Source organism: Dipodomys merriami, unplaced genomic scaffold (assembly GCF_024711535.1).
Source record: "Dipodomys merriami isolate MVZ:Mamm:240054 unplaced genomic scaffold, mDipMer1.0.p SCAF_28, whole genome shotgun sequence".
Lineage (NCBI taxonomy): Eukaryota > Metazoa > Chordata > Mammalia > Rodentia > Heteromyidae > Dipodomys > Dipodomys merriami.
Window position 1 is genome coordinate 18,411,381 of NW_027204270.1, and position 26,789 is coordinate 18,438,169.

The 26,789-nt window shown below is 54.5% G+C and overlaps 1 protein-coding gene across 6 annotated transcripts in view; it reads right to left on the reverse strand.

Annotated features, from left to right (window-relative positions):
• Positions 1-26,789, reverse strand: part of Arhgef10l (Rho guanine nucleotide exchange factor 10 like) — a 122,629-nt gene that overhangs the window by 74,423 nt on the left and 21,417 nt on the right. For 5 of the 6 annotated variants that reach the window (XM_070037825.1, XM_070037824.1, XM_070037823.1 and 2 more), the window contains exons 2-4: positions 14,413-14,494; positions 9,916-10,074; positions 9,112-9,145 (exon numbers count right to left, since the gene is read on the reverse strand). In XM_070037825.1, coding sequence (XP_069893926.1) covers positions 9,112-9,145; positions 9,916-10,074; positions 14,413-14,449 — 230 coding nt within the window. In that variant the 5' untranslated portion in view covers positions 14,450-14,494. Of the gene's footprint in view, positions 1-9,111; positions 9,146-9,915; positions 10,075-14,412; positions 14,495-14,587; positions 14,831-26,789 lie in introns of those variants that run through there. The other variant, XM_070037822.1, reaches the window with a different exon arrangement.

Sequence of the window (26,789 nt, forward strand, 5' to 3'; positions counted from 1 at the left end):
GGCCTGTGCTGGCTGGGGGAGGGGCCTTGCTGGCTAGAGGAGGGCCTATGTGAGCTAAGAGAGGGGCCTGTGCTGGTTAGGGTGAGATCTGTGCTGGTTCAGGGAGGAGCTTGCGCTGGTTGGGGAGGGGCCTACACTGGCTGGGGGAGGGGCTTGTGCTGGTTGGGGGAGGAGCCTGTACTGTTTAGGGAGGGGCTTCAGCTGGTTTGGGCAGGGGCACACACCAGCTTCACCATGTACTGAGAACCAGGGCATACAAGTAGAAGTGGGTACAGATAGACATGAACACACACACACACACACACACACACACTCACACACACACACACACACACACACTGCAGCCAACACATCTGGATAAACCTTGGCTCAGCTAAGACTATGGTGCACCAGGACCAATCACAAAATGTAGGACCATTTAGTGGTGAATCATTGCTTTTAGCAAAGCATCATTGGCTCACACCTGTAATCCTAGCTACTCACGAGGCTGAGATCTGAGGATGGAGGTTCAAAGCTAGTCCAGGCAGGCAAGTCTGTGAGACTCTTTATTGAATGTGGCTTAGTGGTAGAGTGCTTGCCTAGCATGCATGAAGCCCTGGGTTTGAGTCCATATAAACAGAAAAAGCTAGAAATGGTGCTGTGGCTCAAGTGGTAGAGTGCTAGCCTTGAGCAAAAGAAGCTCAGGGACAGTACCCAGACCATGAGTTCAAGCCCCAGGACTGGCAAAATAAAGCCAGAAGTGGAGGTATGGCTCAAATGGTAGAGCATCAGCCTTGAGCCAAAAAGCTAAGGGACAACACTCAGGCCTTGAGTTCAAGCCCCAGAATTGGTAATAATAATAATAATAATGGCTGCTAGTTCTCTTGTGAGGATTGAATGAGATAATGCATATGGCATTCGTCTGGGTCTCAGTTTCCATGTCTGTAAAATGGGCAATGATAGCAATCTCTTGGAGTGTTGGGAAAAGCTAAGGAAGAAGGTAGGAAATGTCTTCAGCACAAACTCTGGCCAGCACACACCTTCCCCATTCTTCCCCCCAGGCCTCCTACAGGCCAGCCCACTCACCACCACAGATCCACTTTCTGAGGAAGTGGAGGGGGAAAAGCCCCTTGGGGAAGTCCGTGGGAGCCCCACCTGGCACCCCCACACCCACAGGCCCCCCTGGGCTTCTGCTCCATGTGTGTGCACCGGCCAGCCTCCTAGCTCCAGGGGCCCCAAGCTTGGTGATCAGCCTCAAGACAGGCATAGAAGACTCAGCTGTAACTGAAAGAAAAGTACAGCGGTGCTGAGGATACAGATTCCCGTGGGAAAATGGTCCCCCATGTAATTAAGAGGGAAAATTAGTGCACTGGAAAACAGCATGTGTAATAAAACCACGGCTCTATAAAAGCCACTGCACGCACGCGCGCACACACACACACACACACACACACACACACACACACAGAGTGGTATGTGCACACAGCGGAAAAGCGGACACATACACACACCACGGTCAAGACTGCTCTCAGCCCCCCCATTTCCTGTGCTTTCCAGTCTCTCTACAATAAATGTGACTTTTACAAAGAGGGGGACACAGAGGGAGGGAAGAAGGTAACCTATCTGGGATAATGCTCGAAGTTCTCTTGGCAAGGACTGCGTGGAACGCAATGGTAAAAATCAGTGCTTCGTATGTGTGAGAGGTTCTGGGTTTGATCTCCAGCATCATTTAAAAAAAAAAAATTAGCCAGGTACTGGTGGCTGGTACCTGTAATCCTAGCGAAATAATAGATACTGGGCCTAAGCAATGCCAACTTGTCCCCACTGCCATCTTAACGCCTTAGTAGGTAACAGGGACATTTCACTCAAGTCTGAGAACTATAGATGGGGCGAAGGTCATTCCCAGAGCTGCAGCTGTCCCTCACCCCTGATCATTAAGATTGTTGTATTCTGGTAAATCTCTACCCTTGATTGTTCCCCCAAGTTGCCTCTAACAAATATGTTATCCACCCTCCCTAGTTAACTCATAACTGGCTGGTGTTACTTCTGTAAAAGCTTCACAAATCCCCATGCCATGTGGCGTCTGCCTTGAGGTTGATTTTGGCTTTATTAGCCTCGTGCTAACAACATTCAGGGCTGCAAGTTTGGGGGAGACACTCGTCCACTTGCAGTCGCTGGCTTTCTAATAAAGACTTCCAATTCGACCTCTCAAAGTATGCTTCTCTGTATCTCGCAGATCAAGTTCCCATAAAACAGTAGCTACTCAGGAGGCTGAGATATGAGGATCGGGGTTTGAAGCCAGCCCAGGCAGGAAAGTCCGAGAGACTCTTGCATCCAATTAACCACAAAAAAAAGCACCAGAAATGGAGGCATGGCTCAAGTGATATAGTGTCAGCCTTGAACAAAAAAGCCAAAGCAGAGTACAAGGCCCTGAGTTCAAACCCCAGTATTGGTGAGTGCGCACACACATACACACACATACACCGCGGCACTCGTGTTCACAAAATTAACCAGGCGCTAGTTGTCTATGATCCTAGCTACTCAGAGCTGAGACCCACAGGATCATAGTTCAAAGCCAGCCCAGACAGAAATGTGTGTGACATTCCATCACCAATTAAACAGCAAAAAGCTGAGCCAGAGATGTGGCTCAGTGATAAAGCAACAGCCAAGCAAGCAAGCCAAACCTGAGTTCAAACCTCAGTACAGTTATTAAAAAAAAAAAGTTTACTAGCATGGCGTCCCTTGTGCCCTGGACTGACCCACATGCTTTGGGGACAGTGGCAGCAAGCAGCTCCTTAACCAGGCTCTGGGCCTTTAATATGTCAGTTCATCCTCCCGAAGCTCTTCTGACTCCACTCTGTAGAAGGGAAACCAAGCCTGAGGCTGCACCTTTACAATGGGGTTGTGACACACCCTCTGAGTGTCCTGAGGATGCATCAGTGCCGTTAGTAGTGCCCTGAGCACCGGCCTGATGAGCAACGTTGGACAGAGCCCAGACACATACTCAAGCACATCAAAACCAAAGCACGGGGCCCAGAATGCCAGCCCCAGGCCTGGGTGCCCCATGAGCTGAGGGAAGAACAAGATGACCATGGGGAAGGGGAGGGGCGGTCCCAACGCTCATCAGAGTTCTGGACCTGGGGTGCTGAGCAGGTCCCAGACACACAGAGGGCTGGCACAGAACCTGCCCAGCCCCTTGGGCAAGGACACCCCTCCCCCAACGAGCTGGAGCTGCAAATGGGCCTTGTGGTAGTTTCTCCCTTTGCAGAACAATCTCGTATTGCTGCTGCAACAAATGTAGAAACTGAAGACACAAATTTAGGCTGGAATGGTGGCATGTGCCTCTAATTCCAGACTCAGGAGAATCTTGCGTTTGAGACCAGCCTCCTCAGGTACATAGCAAGATAAAGCTCTCTCTCTCTCTCTCTCTCTCTCTCTCTCTCTCTCTCTCTCTCTCTCTCTCTCTCTCTCTCTCTCTCTCTCTCTCTCTCCCTCCCTCCCTCCCTCCCTCCCTCCGTCTTTCTCTCTCTCCTCTCTCCCTCTCTCTCTCCTCTCTCCCTCCCCCCTCTCAACACACACACACACACACACACACACACACACACACACATACACACACACTCTGTTAGAGTTGTAGAGATCAAAAGACCATATTGGCTGGCACCAATGGCTCATGCCTTGTAATCCTAGCTACTCAGGGGCTGAGATCTGAGAATCACAGTTCGAAGCCAGCCCAGGCAGACAAACTCAGAGATTCTTATCTCCAACTAACTAACCAGCAAAAGACCAGGCTTAAGTGGCAGAGCACCAGCCTTGAGTGAAAGAGCTAAGGGAGAGTGTGAGGCCTGAGTTCAAGCCCCAGTACCAGCACAAAAAAACAAAAGACCATGATGGCTCCTTCTAGAAGCTGGGAGGGAGCCCACCGTTCCCTTTCCCAGCCTCTAGAAGCTGTCTGCACTGTGTGCTTCACTGTCCCTCCATCTTCTGAGCCAGCAGCAAGGCATCGTTCCAACCCTCTCTGAGTCTGACCTCCTGCCTCCCCCTTATAAGGCCAGCCAAAGAATCCAGGACATTCTCCCCTCTGCGGTCATGTGGCCTTGCAAGGCAGTGTATTTGAGGGTTCTGGAGCTCAGATAGGGCCATCTTTGGGGCAAGCTGTTGCTCTGCCTACATTAGCTGTTGTGAGGCTGGATGTGTAGCTAGGATCACGGGTATGAGCCACCAGTGACCAGTTTAGCACCAACAGCCTCTTCACACTGGGTCCAGGGGACCCAAGTGTGCCAGGTTCTTGGGGTGTGTGTTTGCAAGAGACAGGCTGTGGGCTTTTGTACTTGGACCCTGGAGGTCCTGGAATGCAAAGGTCCTGAGTCCCAGGTAGAAAAACAAAAAGCATTGCAGTCAGAGACTGAGAAGGAGCAAGAGAGAAATGTTCTTCTCCCCCTGTAGGGGCTACATGGAAAGACAGGTGTGGACCCCAAAGCCTCCATGAAGGACTCCACTGGGGACGCTGGCGGCTGCCAGGCCGCAAGTCCCAGATGGTCCCTGTAGGACAGAGCTAGGAGGCTGAAATGCCCAGATGTCAGGAAACTTTGGTAGAAGCAGCAGCCTGGGACTCTGAACAACTCTAGACCTCAACGGCAGCCTCTTCTCACAGCCTGACCCTCATTCCCGGGATGTCAGGGGAGCTCCGTCCCCCACCCACACACCCACCCATTCCTCTCTCAGGCTGCAGGCCCAGGAAAGCTTCTAGCCCCTGCTCAGCACAATGCACCTGATCCAGGTGAATCAAGGAGGGGGAGGATGTGTACTGACAGACAGCCAATTACAGCTCCCACCGCTGGGCCTGGAGCCACAACTCTGCTCCACTAGGACAGGCAGAGGCCACAGCGGGGCTGTGGGGCAGTGGCAAATCCAGGCAGGAAAAGCAAAGAACTCCAGAAGGGGCCAGAGTCCAGAGGCTCTGTGCTCTGAGGGGGGAGGCAGGCAGGCGTCCAGGTGAAACACAGGAAGCCAATGATACACCCACCGGCTCACGTTCCCCTCCCTGGCTCAGAACCAGTCCTTTGGCCCAGATTTCCTCAGTGAGAGCCAGGGGCTTATTAAGTGCAAGGGTCTCAAAGTCCACCAGGACAGGTGAACTCCACAGCCTTTGGCCGATGGGCGGGCGGTCAAAAGGACTGAATTCCAGACTTGGTACTTACTAGCTGGACGAGGCCTGAAGTGAAGCCTCTGTTTTCTCACCTGCAAAATGGGTGTGACCAATGTTGCCCATCTCCCGAGGCTCCCAGAGATGGAGTGATCGGTTAATATGCCCCCAAAGGCTCAGGCTAGCAACGGGTCACTCAACTACTCTGAGCTTTCCCCGGCCTCTGGCCTCTGGCCTCTGGCTTGGCTCCTATCAGCTGCCAGAATCAGAATCTAGCCTGAGACATTCTTTTGCTGGTTTGTTTGTTTGCGTCTCGTTTCCATGGAGACCCTGGAAGTCGCCTTTCAGCTCTGGGGACCTATCATCTCACCATCCTTCATTAGACCTTCATTTGAGATGTCAATGTCATTTCCCCTCACCCCACCTGCCCAGGAGTGTGCTGAGAATGAAGCTGGGTTTGGGGAGGGGGGGCAGGCAAGAGACCCTGGTGGTCCCCAGCCTCTATTCCCAAATGCCCACAGCCATCTGTGTGTGACCCTGGACCCAGCACCGCCCTTCCCTGGGGAGTGGCAGGGTCTCCTTCCTAGAGACCTGGGCTCTCCGGTCCCACCGTGCTCCCCTGGGAAACCCAGCTGCCACCACCACCATCAGTTCTGATGCAATCATTGCTGTTATGTGACCAGGGGTCAGCCCCACCGAGGACAGGGAACTCACCACAGTGTGGAGCGCCGGAAAGCAGGCTTGTCACAGCAGCCAGATGGGCATGCTTCCAGACACCCTCATGCCTTGAGGCTGCTGATCATGGCAGTTGAACCCCCCAGTCATCACAGGCCTCCACCATGAGTGACACCACCTGCTCTGTTCACCCCCCCACCCCATGCAGCCTGGCTGCCTCCAATCCACAGGCCCCAGTGGAGGCCTTCATCTGTACGATGACCTCCTATCACCCTCCAGGCACTATAAAGATGGGGGACAGAGAGGCGGGGAGATTGGCAGGTCCCATAGCTAGTGCATAAAGGCTTAACCCAAAGTCCCAATCACAGCAGAGAAGGCATCTGGAGCAGCCACCACATAACCAGCCAGATACACACTCCTCACAGCCCTGTGAAAGAGGCTTGCTGCTCTCATTTTACTGCAGAAAAGTGAGTCCGTGTGGTGGTACATGCCTGTAATCCCAGCTGCTCAGGAGGCAGAGGGAGGAGGATCACAGGTGGAGGCTAGCCCAGACAAAAGCAGTAAGACTCTATCTCAAAAGAAAAGGTTTGAAAAAAAAGCAAGCAACTTGAAGTAAGTCGTAGGGCCAAGACTTCAAGGCAGCTCCACCGCAGAGCACCCTCCTTCTGCTGGCGGGGTCACTGCCCTGGGGCCCCTGCTCGTATTTTTGGGGTGATGATCAGAGGGGACAAGGTCACTGCTGCAATTTGACTCTGTGGTGTCCCCCAAAGGATCATTATGGGGGACAATGGAGAGAGAGGTGGATCCTAAGGGCCTTGATTTAATCAATGGATTCAATGGCTCCATCCTATGCTGGAGTCATAATTCAAGGGAGGTGGATGCAAGCAGGAGGCGGGGCCTAGTTAGAGGAAGTAGGTCACTGGGGCAGGCCCTGGAAAGACAGATCTGATCCTCTGCAGGTGTCTGCCTCTGCCTCCTGGGCACCACGGGGGAGCAGCGGCCACCCCAGGCTTCTGAGGCCATGTGGTCTGCCCCTACTCCAGCACCAGGCAATGGGCCCAGCCAACCTGAACTTCTGAACCATCCAGACCCAGAAGCCAAAATAAATCCTTCCTTTTTTAAGTTGTTTGTGTCCGGCCTTGTGTCTCAGTTTGCAAGGAAAGCTCTCTGGAGCCCACAGCCTTTCTGCACGGATCAGAAGCTTCGAGACCCAAAGCCAAAGGCCAGGTCGGCAGCCAGGCCAGGCTAAGGCCATGTCCAAACCTCCCAGTGGGGGACCCGGAGGACAGCTGAAATGTCCTCACGCTGAAACCTGAAATCAGGTTTTGTTTTTCAAAACAGCGTTCACTTAGTGGCCACCTTTGGGGATGTTGGGATTTTGTTTTGTTTTGTTTTGTTTAAGAAAATCAGGATTTTATTTCCTTTTCTCCTGGATAACGGAGGAGAGTGGCCAGTGTTGATTCCCCCTCCCAGTGGACTCTACGGTAGAAAATTACTACTCAGAAAAGTGGCAGGATCTGGGAAGGGATGAAGCTGAGAGCTACAGAGAGCACTGGACCCAGAGTCCAGGCACCAGCATCTTAGGGTACCAAGTCAGGCTGCTGGGCCTCTCAGGTGCCTCTCCTAACCTCTCCTTACACAGGGAGCGTGTCCTATGGATGGGCATTCAGTGACAATACAAGGGACCCTTGCTGCTGCGGTTGACTAGCATGGGTGCCTCCCCCGAGTCCAAGGGAAGGGAGGCCTGGTCTGTGATGCCCCAGGCTTCCAGGCAGGGAAACTGCAGGTCAGAGAGGTTCCCACGCAGTCCCAAGCCACACAGCAAGAGAGAGGCTACGCTAGCAAGCTAGGCAGGTGTCCCCCAGGAGATGGGTGAAGGGAGCCAGGGCAGCTCCAGGCAAGCTTGGAGCAGACAGCCCCACTGAGGCCTGGCCATCAGAGGATTCCAACCCTCACAGTGTCCCCAGCTCCGGGGTCCCTGGGTCACCCAGCCTCGGTGTGGAACCCCGTGGTGGCCTGGCATGACACAGCCTGTCCCAGCTGCCACCGTGAGGCCTGGCTCAAAATCAGTGTCCCCAGGCCCCTGCAGGACCACAAGCAGAGAAAGAAGGTGGGCAGGGAGGGCGTGGCTGCCACATTCCCAGCTCTGAGCTCTGGGGCAGCTGGGTCTCCGGGAGGGTGGCTGGACAGGATGCAAAGCCCCAGGGAGGGTGTCCTTCATTCTGCCCACAGCTCCTCTGCCCTCACCTCTGTGGTAGGGACCACTCCTGCCTGGACCTTTGCCCACCCTGCCAGTGGCTAAGCCAGACTCCCCCATGCAGCCCCTCTGGCTATTGGCCTGGGCTACTTGATCATGTCTGCACCCCTTCAGCCTCAGTTTCTCTGTAGCCGTGGTCCTAGCAACCCAGGAAGGCTCCAAGCTTTTGGGAGACCCCAGATGTGGTAACCAGCCTGGCCGGAGGCGGCTGATTCAGCCCACTGCCTAATCAAGGAGGAGACATGGAGCCACTGGTCCCACACGCTGAACCTGATTACCCAGCACTGGCCCGGCTGAAACCCTCCCGGCTCACCCCTGCAGAGACTGCCTCCTGTGATCTCCCTCAGTGATACCTGCCGAGAATTCCCACACATCATACACCAGCAAATGCCCCTGGCCACTAGCTGGATCCCACCCTTACTCCCTGGTTTAGAAGAAGCAGAAGGCACCAGCATGGCAGGCCTCGGCTTCCAGCCCAGAGCTCAAGGGCACTGGGATCAAAGTATCCCCCCTCCTTCCTTAAGTGCTCCATTTTATAGACGAGAAAATTGAGATCCAGAGAGCCTTTGACTCATGCAAGGCCCATCGTTAGGGGGTGCAGCCAGGGTTAAGACTCAGACAGCCAGCACTGGGACCCTTAGCCATTAGAAGTGCCTCCCCTCACCGCCAGCAGTGCCAAGAACGGAATGGGAGGGTATTGGCAGAACCGTGCCAGGCAGCTCCATCGGCTCCCCGTGGCGGTGCCTAGGAGTGGTCTGTCGTGACTCTATCTTCCTCAGGGACAGAGCGACACCAGGTAGAGGTCTGTGACTTCTCCAGAGCCACACAGCTACGAGGGGGCGTGGCAGGGTTGGGGCCCTGGGCTATGTCACAGGCTCCTGGGCAGAAGACAGCAAGAGACCACAGAAGTTTACCAGGCCGTCTCATCTAGAGCAAAGGGTCTTAGGGAAATGCCATCCTCCTCGTGGAAGGCCTGTGGGGGTTCTCCCCTCCCCCTCCCGTGCTGGTCTTCCCTTTTCTCCAGCTGTCAAAGCAAAGGAGCGAGGTCACTTACTCTGTCTGGGGTGGTGCAGCGGCCTGATCCAAGTCTGTGGAGAAGGGCAGAGGGGAAGAGCTTGTCAGACAAGGGGGCTGGGCCCCTCAATTCAGCCTTTTCCCGCCCCCTTCCCCGCCTCCTGAGGGCGGCTGGGCTCCTTTCCTTGGCCAACCTCTGCTCCTGACGAAGCCATCCTACCTGTCAGGCCTGTGCCACCCTGCCCCCAGGGCCTACATCCCAAACTCCAGCCTGCCTGCCTGCGCGCCGGGACTCCCCCATTCCCAGCTCCTTGTGGAGGAGGCTCTGTCCCCAGCCTGCAGGAAGTTCCGGCCAGTCTGGTCCCCAGAGTCTCTCCCACATGACAGAATAGAAAAGTCCAGCGGCTGCCATGGACCAAACACCAGATTCATCAGGGCCCTTCCAGAGCCCAGAGCTAGGAGGGAGAGGGGGCTGGAAAACTTGCCTCTCTGGCTGGGGGCTGGCGGGACGGGGGGGGGGCGGGGGGGGGGCAGGGTAAGAGAGGTTCTGGGCAGTGGCCAGGAGGGTAGCCAAGACACAGCTCTGGGTAGAAAGTGTCTCCACAGCAAAGCCAGGCCACATTCTTCCATCTATAACACGCAGGGCGCCAGATGTTGCAGGAATGTTAGACATCCCATTCCCAGGGGAAGCCTGGAATGCAGTCCAGTCCCACTTCCTGGGGACAGCGTTGGGGCCACCAGCCCTCCCCCATCCCCCAACCCCCCACCCCCACCCCCGGTGAAAAGCCTGCTCTTCCCCCAGCTCTCTGGCTGAAATTGAAAAAATAAAATAAAACACCCTTACCTGTGCCAGAGACGGGGTCAAAGCTGATCAGCGGGAGGTCCGTGTCCCCCGTGGGGGCAAGGCTGGTGTCCTCCTCATCACTGTCATCGAATTCAAAGGCCTCTCCAGAATCCTCGGGCTCAGGGGAGGGACCTGTGTTTCCAGGTCCCAGAAGATCTCCTGGAGGAGAGCAAAGTGAGGGTCAAGGAGTGGGCAAGGGAGAGGAGCAGTCATGGCTGGCAGCAGCCAGAGGTGGTGAGCCTGTGGGTCTGAGGACAGGGGGCATGGGGCCCTTCTCGGGGATGAGGTTAAATCTGCTCAAGCCAGGCAGCTCTGCTGTGCTACTACCCAGGGGGTTGGGTTAGTCTCTGAGCAGGTGACAGGGAAGGATGAAGAGGGAGCAAGCTCTAAGGGTGAGCGAGCGCAGGATTTGAACTGATGCCTTTCCCCCTCTTATTTTCCAATTCTGGTTTTGTGAGTGTGTTTTTTCTTTCTATTCTATTCTATTCTGCTCTGTTCTGTTCCCCTTGTGATCTTGCTTGGCTGGCACTTCAGCCACACCTTCAGATCTGGCTTTTTGCTGGTTAATTGGAGATAAAGAGTCTCACAGACTTTTCTGCTCAGGCTGACTTCAAACCTCAATCTTCCTATCTCATCCTCCAGAGTAGCTAGATTACAGGCATGAGCCACCAGCACCTGGCCACAAGAAGCCTTTTAAAATACAACTAGTTATATATGTGAGTGTGGGCATACACCTTCATAAGTGCGTGGTGCTAATGTGTTGGTGTGCTTTGTGTAGATGTGAATGAACACAGACTGGCATGTCCTACACGTGCACTTGGGCAGATACTATGGCTTGAAATCCAGCTGCCTGGAAATGCTTGGGGCTTGAAGACAAACATCAAGCAGGTACCAGGATAGGACTGGCTGAGCTGGGCTCCCAGCTCCAAAATGTCTTCCCCATGTCCTTGATCTCTCTGCTTCCCTCCTGGGGATCCCCTCCATGGTGTGTCCTCCTCCTCCTTGTCCTTTATAGGACTAACCCCCAGCACAGGAACCATGTACACCTCTCCTCCCAACCAGCCCCTCCTTTTCTTCATTCACTCCTTGGGCACGAATGCTATGAGCTTCCGAGGTGGCTTAAGCTTTGACAGTCTGGCCCGTGGCAACAAATTGACAAAGGAAATAGAGGGAGAGGGAAGTTGGATGTACCGTGTTCAAATTACCAACCCACTGGAGGCTCACAAAATCAACCAGAGGTTCCCACAACATTTGGGAGTTGGTTTGAATTGCTTGCTTCAGGCTGGCTGGGTATGGTGGCACCCACCTGCAATCCCAGCACTCAAGAGGGTGAGGCAAGAAGATGATGAGTTCAAGGCCAGCTTGGGCCACACAGTGAGACCCTGTCTCAAAAAGAAGTCAGAAAAAAAATCACTTGCTTCAAATATTTAAAAATACTGTGGAATAAACCAAGTGTCTGCGGCTTACAACTATAATCCTAGTTACTCAAGAGGCAGAGATCTGAGGATCAAAGTTTGAAGCCAGTCTGGGCAGAAAATTTCATAAGATTTCAGCTCCAAAGTTACCAGCAAAACTCTAGGCTGAAGTCATGGCACAAGTAGAAGAACACCAGCTGAACAAACAAGATGAATGGGAATGCAAGATCCTGAGTTCAAGCTGCTGTACTAGCCTGCATGTGTAGATTATATCTAATATATGTAATATATAATCACAGGATATATATTGTGCAATGATATTTATCCTATTACAACTTTGCTATTGTATTTGACACTCTTGTGTCAATGACATGCACGCGATATGTGGACTCACATCCATGCGTGTGAGTACACAGAACTCCTGATCTCTCCTTTGTCCCTCTACTCAATCACTAGTTTCCTTCCTGGGCTGGCTTTGAACCATGATCCTCATATCTCAGCCTCCTGAGTAATTAGGACTACAGGTGTGAGGCACCAGGGCCCAGCTCTACCTTCTTTTTCCTTCCTTTCTTCCCTCCCTCCTTCCTTCGTGTGTGTGTGTGTGTGTGTGTGTGTGTGTTCGTGCGTGGACGCATGCAGACCAATACTGAGCTTGAACTCAGGGCCTAAGCACTGCCCCTTAGCTTTTTCATGCAAAGCCAGTCTCTATCGCTTGAGCCTCACCCGCTACTTCCAGCTTTTTAGTATTTATTTGGAGATAAAGAGTCTCACAGATTTTCCTGCCTGTGCTGACGTTGAACTGAGACCCTAAGATTTTAGTCCCCTCAGTAACTAGGATCACAAGATGAACCACTAGGGTCTGGCGCTTGCTTGCTTGCTTCAGAACTAGGGTTTGAACTCACAGCCTCAGAGAAGCATTCTACCACATTAACCACCCTCCAGGCCCTTTTATGGATTTAGTTTTTTGTTTAAATCGAGTTACATTTTATAGAAGGTTTTGTGGGGTTGCTTTTGTTGTTGTTGTTGTTTTGGTTAGGTCTTTTTGCTTTTTTACCTAGGCCAACCTGGACCAGGAGCCCCTACTGGTGCCTCCCGGGCAGCTGGGCTGACAGGCGTGAGCCACTACACCCAGCTGACACTTGTTCTTTTAAATACTGGCATCAGTGACGCTACTTTAGGGATATGAGACACGGGCCATCAGGGCTGACCTCACCCCTGGGTGCCCTCCATCCTGGCCCCTGTGGTGAATGACTCCACTGGGCGGGGGAAGGAAAGACAGAGAGCACCTGGATGCTAGTGACTGAGGTCAGGGCACCTGGCTCTGCTTAATCCCACCCCTCCCCCGCTGTCCTGCACATTAGCTAGCTGCATGGTCACCCAGGGGGTCTTTGAGGCCGTAATAACAGCCGTGACCACCTCCCAGGGCCGTGGGGAGGAAGGGCAGCCAGTGTCCTCAATCCCCTGGAGCAGGTAGTGCCCGCCTGCTGATGGACAACACCACCCCAATTACTATTGCCACTGTCATCCATCATCTCTCAGAGTTCTCACTGGGTTATAATTATTGTTACCACAGCCTGGCCAGAGCTGGAGCTCTGCCCCACCCCTCTCCAGCCCACCCTGCCTCTCCCCAAACAGTGCTGGGTGAGACTACACACATAGCTGAAGCTGCGTCATCCACATCACCCACACCCTGCCCACCAGCAGCTGCAGCCCCTGGACCAGGGGGCCCAGGGGAAAGTGATGCAGGCGTGGCCCAGGGGTATCCAGGAGCTCCCAGTGGGCCAGGGAGCAAACCACGTTAACACTGAGACAACTGAGTCAGGGTCTGGGGAAGGCTCTGTTCCTCAGGGATTTGGCAAGACAACAGGAAGTCTCACGGGATCAGGAGATAGCCAGAGGGCCTGGTCTAATCAGGTGACCCCAGCCAGCAAAGCTAGAAAGCATCCATCTGCAGTTTGTTTCCTGCCTTCCCACATTGGCCCTCTTGGAGGAGAAGAGAAAGGGGGGCAGGGCACCCCTACCATGTTCCCCACCCACCCACCCACCCCCAACAACAGGGGCTAGAAAGGACTATTCCGGACCTGAGCATGACAGGACAGGAGATGTCCTTTCCTCCTGCAATCAGCTGGCCACCCTCCCACCAAGCAATCAAACCCAGATTCCTATCGGAAGGAACGATCAGGTGGCCCAGCCCAGGGTAATTGGGAGCTGGGCCCTTCCTAACCCCCTGGACAGGTGGCAGGACTGGAGAAAGACACGCCCACCTTTGAAGTTCCTGGACACGCCCTGTCCTGGGGAGAGGGGCCCTGGGAGGCTGCCCCTGGTCAGGGCAAAGAGGCCCTGCTAAGCACCCCCCACAGGGAGCACCCTGGTAAGAAGGGGTATCTCTACTGGGGCTCAGGGCCCACACCTCACCATCTCGTTCACTGGTTGACATAGTCCCGTGACAGCAGGGACAGGTTGTTATTATTACACTCACATTATTGGTGATGAGGCCAGGCTGTCTCTTACATAAGCGCACAGGGTAAGTGGCAGGGATCCATGTCAGGTTGGGCGGTGACAAAGCCCTGGCTCAGAGGGCCTGACTTCTCTCCAGAAGGGGTGGGGTCGCCCCTTCCCCCAGGGACAGCTCTGCCCAGCCCTTTACCCCCCACCCCCCAGGCAGAGCCCGGATGTCACCTGCAAAATCTGGGGCTATGGTTTCCAAACAAAATACAGGGAGCTGGATTGGATTTCAGATAAACAATGAATAATTTTGTTAGTATGTTTTTTTTTCTTTTTTTTAATCTGGGTGGTTTTTTGTTTTTAGGGATTTTTTTTTTCCTTTTCTCACCCCTTGGACTGCCTGATGAGCCAACCCTTTCCCCCTCAACCTCCCTCCCTCCCTTAATTTATAAGCTTCACACCCCAAACTGTCATCCATGCAGGCAACAGGTGCAGGGGACAGGTAGAGGACCCAGGTGCCTGCCAAGGAGGAAGTTATTCCAGTTTGTTCACAAGGAACAAGCTTCCCCCTCCCCACCTCCACCCCTCCTTGAGAAGGGCCAGCAGGGAGGAGAGTTGGAGAGCTGCGGTACAGTACCTATGGCAGGCTGTGGAGGAGGCTTGAAGGAAGCCATCAGACAACAAAGTCCAGCTCAGACCGGGGCGTCCCTGCAGCAGACCTGTGGAAACAAGGCCAGAAAAGCAGTTAACAGGGCTTCCGGCCAAAGTGCAAGCCACAGAGGGGCCTGGGCGCCGGGACTGGGTGCTCTTACACTCTTCCCAGAAGTCCTGGGCAGCCTGAACGGATCCAGCCTTCACCCAGCATCAATCATTAACCCGTAAAGGAACTTGCAGCTGTGTGGCCCAAACCCTCATCTTCCCAGAATGCACTGCTGCCAGACCCCGCCTTTGCCTAGTGCCCAAAAGGCTGACCGGAGCCTGGGTCCAGCCAGTTCTTTCCAGAGGAAGCTCCAGTCCCCTCCAGCCTGGGATTCATGGTCAGGTTCCCACGGCCTACATTCCAGAAGCTGGATGGTGGACAAGGCTGTTCACTTCTTCCTCCCGGGGTCCTGGTCACCCCAGATTTCAGCAGGTCCTTGTGTCCCTGCTGGAAGGCCATCCTCTCTTTGTCTCTCACCCTGCTCCCACAAGACTGGCACCAGCTGGTGAGGGGCCCTTGGCCTTGGCACTCATGAATAGAAGGAAAGGGTCACAGGCGCAGAGGAGTCAGGGCAGAATGCAGTGTTGTCCTGAGCCGGATTGGCTGCCCTGGCCCCAGGTGGCCCAGGTGATACGCCCCACCTCATGTGGGGCCCAGGAGCAGCAGGCCAGACTCTTGGGGGCTTCCTGGGTCCAGAAGTGGCCTCCCCAGAAGACCCTACTGCCACCTCCACCTGCAGGATCTTCCCATGCAGACGGGGCAGCATACCCTGGGATCCAGCCTGCCCCTGCCACCAACTGCCTGTGCCACTCTTTCCACTCCTAAAGCCTTTCTTTGTGCTAACCAGAAGGAATGCAAGTGGCAGTGTGTGTGTGTGTGTGTGTGTGTGTGTGTGTGCGCGCGCGTGTGCGCCAGTGCTAGGGCTTAGACTCAGGGGCTGGGCTCTATCCCTGGGCTTTTTTGCTCAAGGCTAGTGCTCTACCATTTGAGCCACAGCCCCACTTCTGGCATTTGGATGGCTAATTGAAGATAAGGGTCACATGGCATTTCCTGCTCTTCTGGCTTCAGGCCACAGTCCTCAGATCTCAGCTTCCTGAGTAGCTAGCTAGAATTACAGGCCTGAGCCACCAGTGCCCGGCTTAGACAGAATTTTAATAAGGGTACACATCCATATATCACCTTCTACAATATCTAAAGCACTTCACAGACGTTAACAAGTGTGAATCTAAATGGTCAATGAGGGAACAAGGCCCAGGCTGGTTAAGTCACTTGTCCAAGAGCTCACAGCTAAGAAGAGGCGGTACTGGAACCCACAAGCCTACAGCTGTGCCCACTGACTTATTATCCCTGTTGTCCAGGGCCTCTCAAAACTCAAATAATACACACTGAAAAAAACCAAAGTCCTTCCTTCTACCCCAGAAATGATCCTTGTTACTGGTTTCTTAAGAATCCCGTCAGAACCCATCCAGTGTTTACCAGCATGCATAGCTGGTACCGTTGACCCCTCCCCCTCCTTGTGCACCAAGTGTCTGTTGCCCGCAGCCAACCGCCATCATTCCCAGTCCCGCGGACCTTCCTGCAACACCCTGGACATCCACCACCCTTTTCCACATCACAGGGGCACCCCAAGAAGGGACACACAGCACAGTGAGGTATTTTAGATGGCGGGGACCAGCTACAATCATATTTTATTACAGTGTATTATATTCATTGTTCTGTCTTATCAGGGCTCAGGATTAACAATCTCCTACTGTGTCTACTCTATTAACTTGATCATCGGCATGGTTATAGTAGCATCTGCTTAAGGTTCAGGACCATCAGCGAGCCCTCAGTGGTCCCTGTGGATGACGGATGAGTGTTCCAAAGGTGAGGAGGAGGAGGAGGCCCTCAGACACAGCCAGACAGAGGAGAGCAAGGGAGGAGCCAGGTTCTGTGCTACAGGTGTCCCAGTGGGTGGAGTTCAGATAAAGGTGTAGCAAGAGGTGCGTAGGTGAGCAATGCGTGGGAAGTGACAGAGGCCAGTTGGGTGGTACAGGATAATGCTGAGTTCTTTTCTTCTTTTTTTTTTCTGGACCTGGGGCTTGAACTCAGAGCCTGAACTCTGTCCCTGAGCCTCTCTGTGCTCAAGGCTAGCACTCTACCACTTGAGCCACAGAGCTACCTCTGGCTTTTTCTGTTTATGTGGTACTGAGTAGTCCAACCCAGGGCTTCATGCAGGCTAGGCAAGCACTCTACCACTAAGCCACATTCCCAACCCATGCTGGGTTCTTTTGTGTCTGATGGTGGTCAGGCTTGAACTCAGGGCCTCGAAATCTTACTTAGCTTTTTCCACTTCAGGCTACAGCTCTACCACTTGAGCCACATCTCCACTTCTGACTTATTGCTAGTTAACTGAAGATAAGAATCTCTCTGATTTCTCTGTGCCTCGGCTGCTTTTGAACAGAGATCCTCAGATCTCAGCCTCCTGAGTAGCTGGTATCATGAGCCACCAGTGCCCAGCAATGCTAGGTTTTTTAATGAATGTCTCTACCTAGAGTCCCTGCTGCCCCTTGAGTAGGGCCAGCACTGTTTTTTGCCCTGCTAGTCCAAGCGCAGGCCAGCTTCTTTCAGTAGAGCAGAAGCTCCAGCACCTACAGAATGCAAAGTAACAGCCCGCTTGCATGGCCTGGGTACCACCAGGCATGAGGCCCGTCAGACTTCATCCCAGCCTGGATGCGGGGCTGGCTTCTGGGAGGAGAGAGTTTCCTGCAGGGGGCACCAGCCCAAGGGACCACAGGGCCTCACCCCTTCCCTGGGCCCCAATCACAGGGCCACAGGAGGGCTTCCTGAGTTGGAAATGGTGGAGACAACTCTAACCTCCTTTCCTCCCTGCAGGGAAGTGGGGGAGAGCCCTCCCCAGAGAGTGGGCAAGCTTAGTCAATGGCTAGAATCTCAGACAATGAGGGCTCTTGTCCTCAGCTCAGAGTAGGTGACCCCCTCTACCCCCACCCCGGGACAGTGCCTGGTCAATAGTCCTCAGGGGAAGTGAAGGGCAGCTCCCTCAGGAGGCCTCTATGGGAAGGGGCCGCCCCTCTGCCTGGCAGAGGGGACCCTGGGGGCTGTTGCCTAGGAAACCAGAGCCAGCTCCAAGAAGCCTCTGGACCCAGCTAGTGTGGAGAGCCCATAGCTACCAGGCCAGGGTCTCGGGCCCCGCCCCCTCCAGCCCCAGACACGTTAACCCCTTTGTTCCTGGGACCCAGCAAGCAGTGAGAAAAGCTGAATGTGTAGGAAAAGTCTCTAGCTGTCTGAAGTCCTCCGCTGGACAGTTCCACTCTACATACTGACAGAGACAGGGACAGGGGCCAGAGACTAAGAAGCAAGAGGGCCCAAGTTCCTGTTCCCAGGTGACAAACACCAGAGGCCAGCAGGTACAGGCTCCACAGTGAGGATCGTGGTCAGGCTTCTATGGGTTGGGCGTGCACGCAAAGCAAATGCGTGCATTGCTCCACACATGCACATTTGGATGTACACCGTCTGTGTGAGGAAAAATAGGGGTGTATGTATGTGTGTGTGTGCATGTGTGCACACATGCACGTGTGCATGGGGGGAAAGGGGGCACAGGGAGTCAGACTCCCAAGGTGGGGAGGAATGAAGATGGTAATGGAATTGACCCTTCTGACACAGCACATGCTCGGGTGGGCTCAACTCCTTCCTCCACGCCTGGCCCTCTCAGGCCCTGTGGAGCAGGGGGAGCCTCCAATGTGTCCCCTCCTCAGGGCGACCTTCCCGAAGTCCCTGGCTCCTGCTCGACCTTCAGATTCCAAGGGCTGATCTCTGCAACCACAGAAGTCAGGTTTGGTCCAGGAGATAGCTGTGCACAGGTGGACTTCAGCGATGCCCACACACCGGGGACCCCATGTGTCCCCCACAACCCCACAGACAGCAAGGAATCTGGAGCTGTATATGTTCTGGCCTATGATAGCACACTTGCTCAGAGTTCCCTTCTCTTTCTTTCTCTTTTTTTCTTTCTTTTTTTTCTTTGTATACCAGCACTCAGGCTTGAACTCAGGGCCTGGGCACTGGTCCCTAAGCTTTTTTTTTTTTTAATTATTTTTTTGGGTCCGGTCGTGGGGCCTGAACTCTGGGCCTGGGCACTGTCCCTCAGCTCTTCAGCTCAAGGCTAGCACTCTACCACTTGAGCCACAGCGCCACTTCCGGCTTTTTTCTTTTTGCTTATGTGGTGCTGAGGAATGAACCCAGGGCCTCATGCATGCAAGGCAAGCGCTCTACCACTGAGCCACCTTCCCAGCCCCATCCCTAAGCTTTTGTGCTCAAGGTTAGCACTCTACAACTTGAGCCACAGCTCCACTTCTGGCTTATTGCTAGTTAATTGGAAATAAGAATCTCACAGATATTTCTGCCTGGAGTGATTTTGAACTGAGATCCTCATTATCTCAGCCTCCTGGGTAGCTAGGATTACAGGCATGAGCAATGGTGCCTGGTCTGGTTCCACTGTTGATGGGACCATTTGAGGCACAGCTCCTTTCCTGGCCTCTGTGTGGATATGCCAGCAGGGGCAGAGGGAGGAATGAGGGCATTTGTTATGGGATAAACATGGCTGCTGAGCAGAGGCTAAGCCCATCAGTGGACACCCCAGTTCATCTCTACTGGACCATCCCCCACAAATACATCACTGTTCATCTTAAAAATACAGAAATAGGGGCTGGGAAGGTGGCTCAGTGGTAGAGTGCTTGCCTTGCATGACTGAGGCCCTGGGTTCGATTCCCCAGCACCACATAAGCAAAAAGAAAAAAAAAAGCTGGAAGTGGCACTGTGGCTCAAGTGGTAGAGCCTTGAGCTGAAGAGCTGAGGGACAGAGCCCAGGCCCAGAGTTCAGGCCCCATGACCAGACCCCCCCCCCAAAAAAATACAGAAATAACAAAAACAAAAACAAAAACACAGAAACCTTGCTGGGCGCCAGTGGCTCATACCTATAATCCTAGCTATTCAGGAGGCTAAGACTTGAGGATCGAGATGCAAAGCCAGCCCAGGCAGGAAAGTCCTTGAGACTCTTATCTCCAATTACCCACCAGAAAACTAGAAGGGGCACTTTGGCTCAAGTGGTAGAGGGCTCACCTTGAGCTGGAGAACTCAGGGACAGAGCTCACGCCCAGAGTTCAAGCACCATGACCAACAATAAACAAACAAAAAAGAAAACCACAGAAACCTAGGGGACCCCACAGCCCCGCCCTGCTACCCCACGCCTCCACTCTCCTTCACAAAAGACTCCTTGGCAGTGTCAACGGACTCCATCCCTGGACTAGCCATCTGCAGCCCCCAGTAGACACACAACATGGGATCTAACAGATGCTCCTGTTCTCATCTTGCACACCTGCCTGCAGCCCCCTCCCAGCTCTGAGCTCCTCCAGCTGGTCCTTCCTGGTGGCCTGGCTCACGTGACGCCATCCACTGTGCATTGATGTTCTGCCTGACCTTCTCCTGGGCTCCTAACCTCCCCACACTCCACCTTGGATCCCATCAAATGCACACCCAACGCCTGCACACTAGCCCAGCTGTCTACACCCTGCCCCCTGCCCACTCCCAGCTTCCCAATTCACCTGACTGCAGCTTCACCCCGCCAGCTGCTCTCACCTGGAAGGCTCCCCAACACCTGTCCTACACACCCATGTCCTACCCTGCCCCACCCCTCCCAAACCCTGCTACCTGTGCCTTCGAAACCCACCCAGAATCCAACCACAGCAGCCCCTGATCAAAAACACCACCAGCAGCAGCTGCTGCCAGCTGCTCACACCTGTGATCCTAGCTACTCAGGAGGCTGAGATCTGAGGATCACAGTTTGAAGCCAGGCCAAGCAGGATAGTCTATGAGACTCTTGTCTCCAACTGACCAGCAAAAAGCCAGAAGTAGGGCTGTGGCTCAAGTGGCAGAATGCTAGCCTTGAGAGAAAAACCAAGGAAAAGCACCTAGGCCCTGAGTTCAAGCCCCAGGATCAGAACACACACACACATACACACACAGGATCAGAACACACACACACACACACACACACACACACACACACACACACACACACACACACACACACACACACACACACACACACACACACACACACACACACACACACACACACACACACACACACAGCACCTCTTACCTGGTCTCTGATCAGTCACCTCCCTGACTCCATTCCTCCCTGTCTCCCACAGCTGACCACTCCAGGCACAGCCACCTTGCAGTTCCTCAAACACTGGCAAGCACACTCCAACCTCAGGGCCTCCATCCTGACCCTCCTTTCCCCATCTTCCCAGTACCTTAGTCCCCTCCCCAATATCCATCACACACAGCTGCACCTGCTACTTTTCTCCCACAAGGGTTCTGTCCACAGGCCTTTACACAGCCTGGCACCCAACGGACCCCAAAGCCTGCCTGCCAAATGGGCCCATGTCAGGCCCCTAGGGAGAAGGTGGCCTGGGCACTCCATTCCTCCACCCATCACCCCAACCACCAGGGCAGCGCCTCCTCCCTCCCCGCCTGCCTGGCTGCACCAGAGGCAGCTCCCAAAACCCATGTGGGTGGAGGTATGGGGCCAGCGCCAGGGAGAGCACAGAGGAGCGGGGTGGGGCAGGGCGGAGGGAGGATTTGGGCTATTTTTAAAAACTCACTCCCAAAAGACCACATTCTTCCTCTGGTGGTGAGTCAGAAGCATGTGGTCCACCAGGGGCCCGAGCACTGGAAGCGGCCATGGCAGGGCAGTGGGCAGGCAGATAGGCACACAGGCAGATAGATGGGGGTCCCTGGTATAATCAGAGCTCTCCAGGGAAGGAGTCAGGCTCAGCCCGGGTTCCAGGCCAAGGGGAAACGAGGGGGTGCTTTGAAAGCCACAGGGCCCATCTAGCTGCAGTTTCTGCACATGTCAGGGCCAGCGACATTGACTCTGCCCCACAGGAGCATTTAGCCTTTGTAAAACTCAGGGCTAAAATCAGCTCAGCCCACTCAACCCAGGTGGAGCGAGCTGGCCAGCTGCCTCCCACAAACAAGAGCCCAGCAAAGAAACCCGGGGCAGGGAGCCCAGGGATCCTCAGCCACTGGCCCCAGAAGAGCCCTGGCTGAGCCATCAGCAGAGTCGTGACCGGGGCCTCTGTCCCCATGATATGCTGCCCTTCCCAAAGTCTGTCCTCCCAACCGGTCTCAGCATCCCCCAGGAGAGGTGCGACACCCGCGCCCTCTCACCCTTTGGCAGACCAGGCTCCACCCAGACCGCCTCAGGTCCTCCCTCTATCCCTAGAAAATCAGCCCCAGAGTACAGAGGAGGAAACTGAGACTCAAACAGGTCACAAGCCATTCAAAGTCAAGAAGTCTACCATGGGCTGGGAAGGTGGATCAGTGGCAGAGTGCTTGCCTTGCATGCATGAGGCCATGGGTTCAATCTCTCAGCACCACATAAGCAGAAAAAGCCGGAAGTGTCACTGTGGCTCAAGTGGTAGAGCGCTAGCCGTGAACTGAAGAGCTGAGGGACAGCGCCCAGGCCCAGAGTTCAGGCCCCATAACCGACAAAGAAAAGAAAAATCTACCAGGGGCAAATCCATGACAAGAACCAAGGCCTGAGTCCCAAGTTCCTAGCCAAAAAGATGCACCAGGCCCATGCATCTATACCCTGGCACATCAGAAGTAAGCTATTGCCAGGTGTGGTGGCTCACACCTGTAATCTTAGCTACTTAGGAGGTTGAGATCCAGAGGATCAAGCCAAGCCAGGCAGAAAAGTCTGTGAGAATCCATCTCTAAAATAACCAACAAAATACTAGACGGGTCAGGTGCTGGTGACTCATGCCTGTAATCCTAGCTACTCAGGAAACTGAGATCTGAGGACTGTGGTTCAGAGCCCGCATGGGCAGAAAAGTCTGTGAAACTCTTATCCCTGATTAGCCATCAGAAAACTAGAAGTAGAGCTGTGGCTCGAAGTGGTAGAGCACTAGCCTTAAGCCAAAAAAACCTCAGGGATAATACCCAGGCCCTGAGTTCAAGCCCCAAGACTAACAAAAAAATAAAAATGAAACCAAGCTGGAGACATGGCTGAAGTGGTAGAGTGCCAGGGAGCTTTGGGGGTGACAAGCATGAGGGCAAGGCCCTTGTGAATGAGATTAGAGGTCCAGTGAGCTGCCTGGCACTTTCCACCAAAGAAGGACATGGCAAGCAGGCGCCCTCTACAAGGAAGAGCCCCCGTATTACTCTTGAACTTGAACCATGAAAAACCACTGTCTGCTGAGGACCGACCCCTCGGGCCAACCGCTCAGGCAAGGCGGCCAGGGCCTTCAATGAGAATACAGAATTCTCAGACCCAGCATGGGACTGAGCTGCTGGCCCTCCCGCTCACACTGGAGCTGCTCCTTCCTCTGGCAGCTCTGTGTCCCAAGGGAGGGGGGCCTCTCAGGACCTGACTCCTCCCTCCTGCACAGCTCCCTCCACCTGAGACCCCACCCTCCCCCTTCTGTGGCCAAGTCTCAGTGCCCTCTCCTGCTGACCACCATGCTGTGGCTCCCCCACCCCCTGTAAGTCCTGTCCCTGGGAGGCTGTGCCCAGCTGCCCTGTCCCTCCCAGGCTCCGGCTGCGCTGAGGGCCAGGACTCCAGGCTGGGCTGTACTTCCTCCTGAGGAAGATGGAACGCAGGCCTAAATGACAACCGGGCTAAGTCCACTTCAGTGCATCCACCCTGGCCCTCAGAAGCAGCCTCTGCCAGCCCCTCTCAGGATGTGAATCGGATGTGGAATGCAACACACTCACTCCGGAGCCAGGAATAAAACCTTGTTGAGGGGCTTCACCTTTGTGACAAAACTGCAGGAGGGAGGCCCAGATTCTCCCTCAATCCCCAGTGCCGCCCCACCCCAGGACAGCCCTAGTCTCCGCCCACCACAGCCACTATCACATCTGGCACCTCCCAGGATAAATGTGCGCTGGGTTGAGCTGAATAAGAAAAGCAAAGCTCAGAGAAGCAACGTGAATTGAACAGGGTCACACAGCTAGGAAACAGACCGGCATAGCCGGTGCAGCCACCACTACCTTCTCCCATCCAGCCCCTGGAGTCCACAGCCATGTCCCAGCGGCTTCCCCGAACACAGCTCACCACCCTCCATCCCCAAGAAAGTGAGGAGACAGCTGCAGCAAGACCCGAAATAGGGAAAAAGAAAACAGCCAGGCGCTGGAGGCTCACGCCTGTCATCCTAGCTACTCAGGAGGCTGAGATATGAGGATCACCATCCAAAGCCAGCCTGGACAGGAAAGTCCATAAGACTCTCATCTCCAACTAATTGCCAGAAAACCGGAAGTGATGCTGTGGCTCAAGTGATAGAGCGCTCGCCTTGAGCTGAAGAACTCAGGGACAACACCCAGGGTTCAAGCCCCATGACTGACAAAAAAAGGAGGAGGAGGAAGAGGAGGGGGAAGAAAAAAACAGAGGGCCCTTGGTGGGGAGGGGCCGGCCTTGAGTCATGTACCCCAGAATATGTCCAGCCTGGCAGCCAGGAGGCGGGGGGTCCTGGCCTGCCCCAGGCTCTCCACCCGCTCTCACCAGCACTGGGCTCTTCTCCCACAGCTCCAGGCTCTGAGCCTGGCTCCGAGATGGCAGCAGGGAGGGCACTCCGAGGACTGCACACACCAGAGAGACCACTCCTGGCTACAGGCTGAGGGGCCAAGCTGGCCAGCCAAGCTTGTCCCCTCCCATCCCCCAAGGGGGACCAACACCCCACCTCCAGCAGCCATATCACAAGAAGCGGCTCACTGACTCCAGACCCGCAGACAGGCCGCCGTCAGCTGTAGGTGGCCTGATCTCATACAGCAGTGACTCAGTCCCCGCCCTTCAGAGCCCCTGGCACTGAGCCAGGCAAAGGTACATGGCCAAGTTCATGCAGCTCACAAGACCCAGGATTTAAACTCGGGTCCAGTGGTATGCTCTTGCTCATATACCGATCCCACAGGACAGGAAGGAGGCTCAGCCCTGGGGTCCCCAGAGGTGCCTGTTGGTGTGGGCCCCATGATTACTACCCCAGCCCCCTGGCCAGGCCCCAGGAGAGCCCACGGCACACAGCATTCAGGGGGCCTGAGCCAGTGTCTGCTGCTAGGGACCCCAGCCCGCCCAGCCTAGCCCCCCACTTTACAAAGAGGAACCAGAAAGCACATCTCAGACGCAGCATCCTGCAGGACCCAAACAGCAAGGGGACCAGGAAGACCTGTGGGGCGTGGCCAGGCTGGCTCCTACCCTCCTCGTGCCTTAGTTTCCCCTCTGCCACAGACACAGCAACCCGGGCCCACCAGACAGGACAGGAACGGCTGCCTTCAGCCCCCCCCCTCCCCGCAAAGGGCCTGAGATCAGCCATGGGGACAGAACCCCCAGTCCCAGGCAGCCAGTCCGGACAGGTTTGTGATGAGAGCTAGATGAGTGAATTGATACTTGCCTGCTGTGCCCAGATCTTGTAGGGCATGGGGCATTCTCGAGTCACCCAGCCCTGAGAACTGGAACCGAGCGGGGAGGGGCAGGGTACTGAGCCCAGGTTCACCACAGAAACTCCAGGGAGACCAAACAGCCCGTGGCCAGCCCTGCACCCCAGCAGCAGAGAGCCCTGGGGATCCTAAGCCCACCCCACCCCACCCCACTGAACCCCTTCTCCATTCTCCAGGCCATTTGCATAGGATCTGAGATGTCTCAGCCAGGGAGGCCTGAGAGAGAGAAGGCCCTACAGACCCAGCCCAGCCCCGGGACGTTGGAGCACAGGGTTCATCCCTGCACCCCTCCCTCTACCCACTTAGACCAGATTAGAGTGTGGATGTGGTGACTCCTGCCAGCAGTGTGCTGAGGTGTGGGTGGGCCCCTGGGACAGACAAGACAGCCAAGCTCAGCCGAGTCTTCAAAGTTCAACCCAGGCAGAGGTGGACCTCAGACCCAGCCCTCTCCACCACCATAGCACAGAGGCCTCCAGATCTCCCATTTCAGCCTCCCCTCATCCATGCTATCTATGCTTGCTTGCTCCAGAGCAATCCTCAACACAGCCAGAGTCCAGACATGATGGGTGGATGGAGGGACGGATGGACAGATGGACAGATGGATGGATGGATGGATGGATGGATGGATGGATGGGTGGGAAGATAGGTAGATAGATGGATAGATGGGTCATCAATTGATTGATCAATTAGTGGGAGGATAGATGGGTGGAGGAGGCCTGGGTGGACTGATGGATGCATGGATCACCCATTGATCGACTGACGCATGAATGAATGGGGTGATGGGTGGGTAGGTGGATGGATTATGAGAGAATGTTTGACTAGATGGAGGTGTGGTTGGATCAGTTGATCAACTGATGGATCAGTTAATGGGAGGAGGGGATGAATGGAAGGATGAATGGATAGAAATGGATGCCTGGAAGCCAAGATAAGCAAAAAGATGGGAAGATACATAAATGGCAGAAGCCCAGAGGCAGTGTGCCCAGGGGTCCACTTCAATCTGGAATTTACTAGAGCTGAGCTACCCAGGACTCCGCTTTGCCCGCACGTTCAGTGTGCCTCAACCATTTTGTGGACACCTGATTCCCTAACCTGCTTGGCATTCCTGTGACCCCTGTTTGTCTCCTTCACTGAGTGGCAGGCACCAGTGACCCACGCTGTAGCTACTGAGATCTGAGGATCTTGGTCCAAAGGCAGCCCAGGAAGTCATATTAGAAGATGCACGGGCGAGGATGCAATTTGCCTGCTCTCCCTCCTCAATGAAAGGCAGCCGAGTCTATCATTCTGAACTATGCCACCCTGGATTATTTGGAGCTAAGGGCACTTGAGAGTGGCAGAGGCAGAAAGAACTCCCTCCTTTCTGCCTAGAATTGAGAAATAATTGCCCTAGGGACAGATCGCACCCCCTGAGCAGTGGCACAGTGCTCATTCACACCTTCCCTAGCCACTCTAGTTGTATAGCACACATTTCATCCTCACTTTCCCAGAATGCACTGTCCTAGGCCCCTAAACCCTCTTTCTCTGTCTAGTTTCTTCATAATTCATCATCCATTGTTAAAGCCATATGGAAACCCCTGGCCTCAACCACTTCTCTGGGATCGCATATCTTCTTTTTGAATCTCCAGTGTGCATTACAAAGAAAGGAAAAGAAAGCCAGGCACCGGTGGCCCACATCTATAATCCTAGCTACTCAAAGAAGGGAAAAGAGCATCCATAGAGCCACACATACCAGTGGCTCACACCTGTAATCCTAGCTACTCAGGAGGCTGAGATCTGAGGATCACAGTTCAAAGCCAGCCCAGGCAGGAAAGTCCATGAGACTC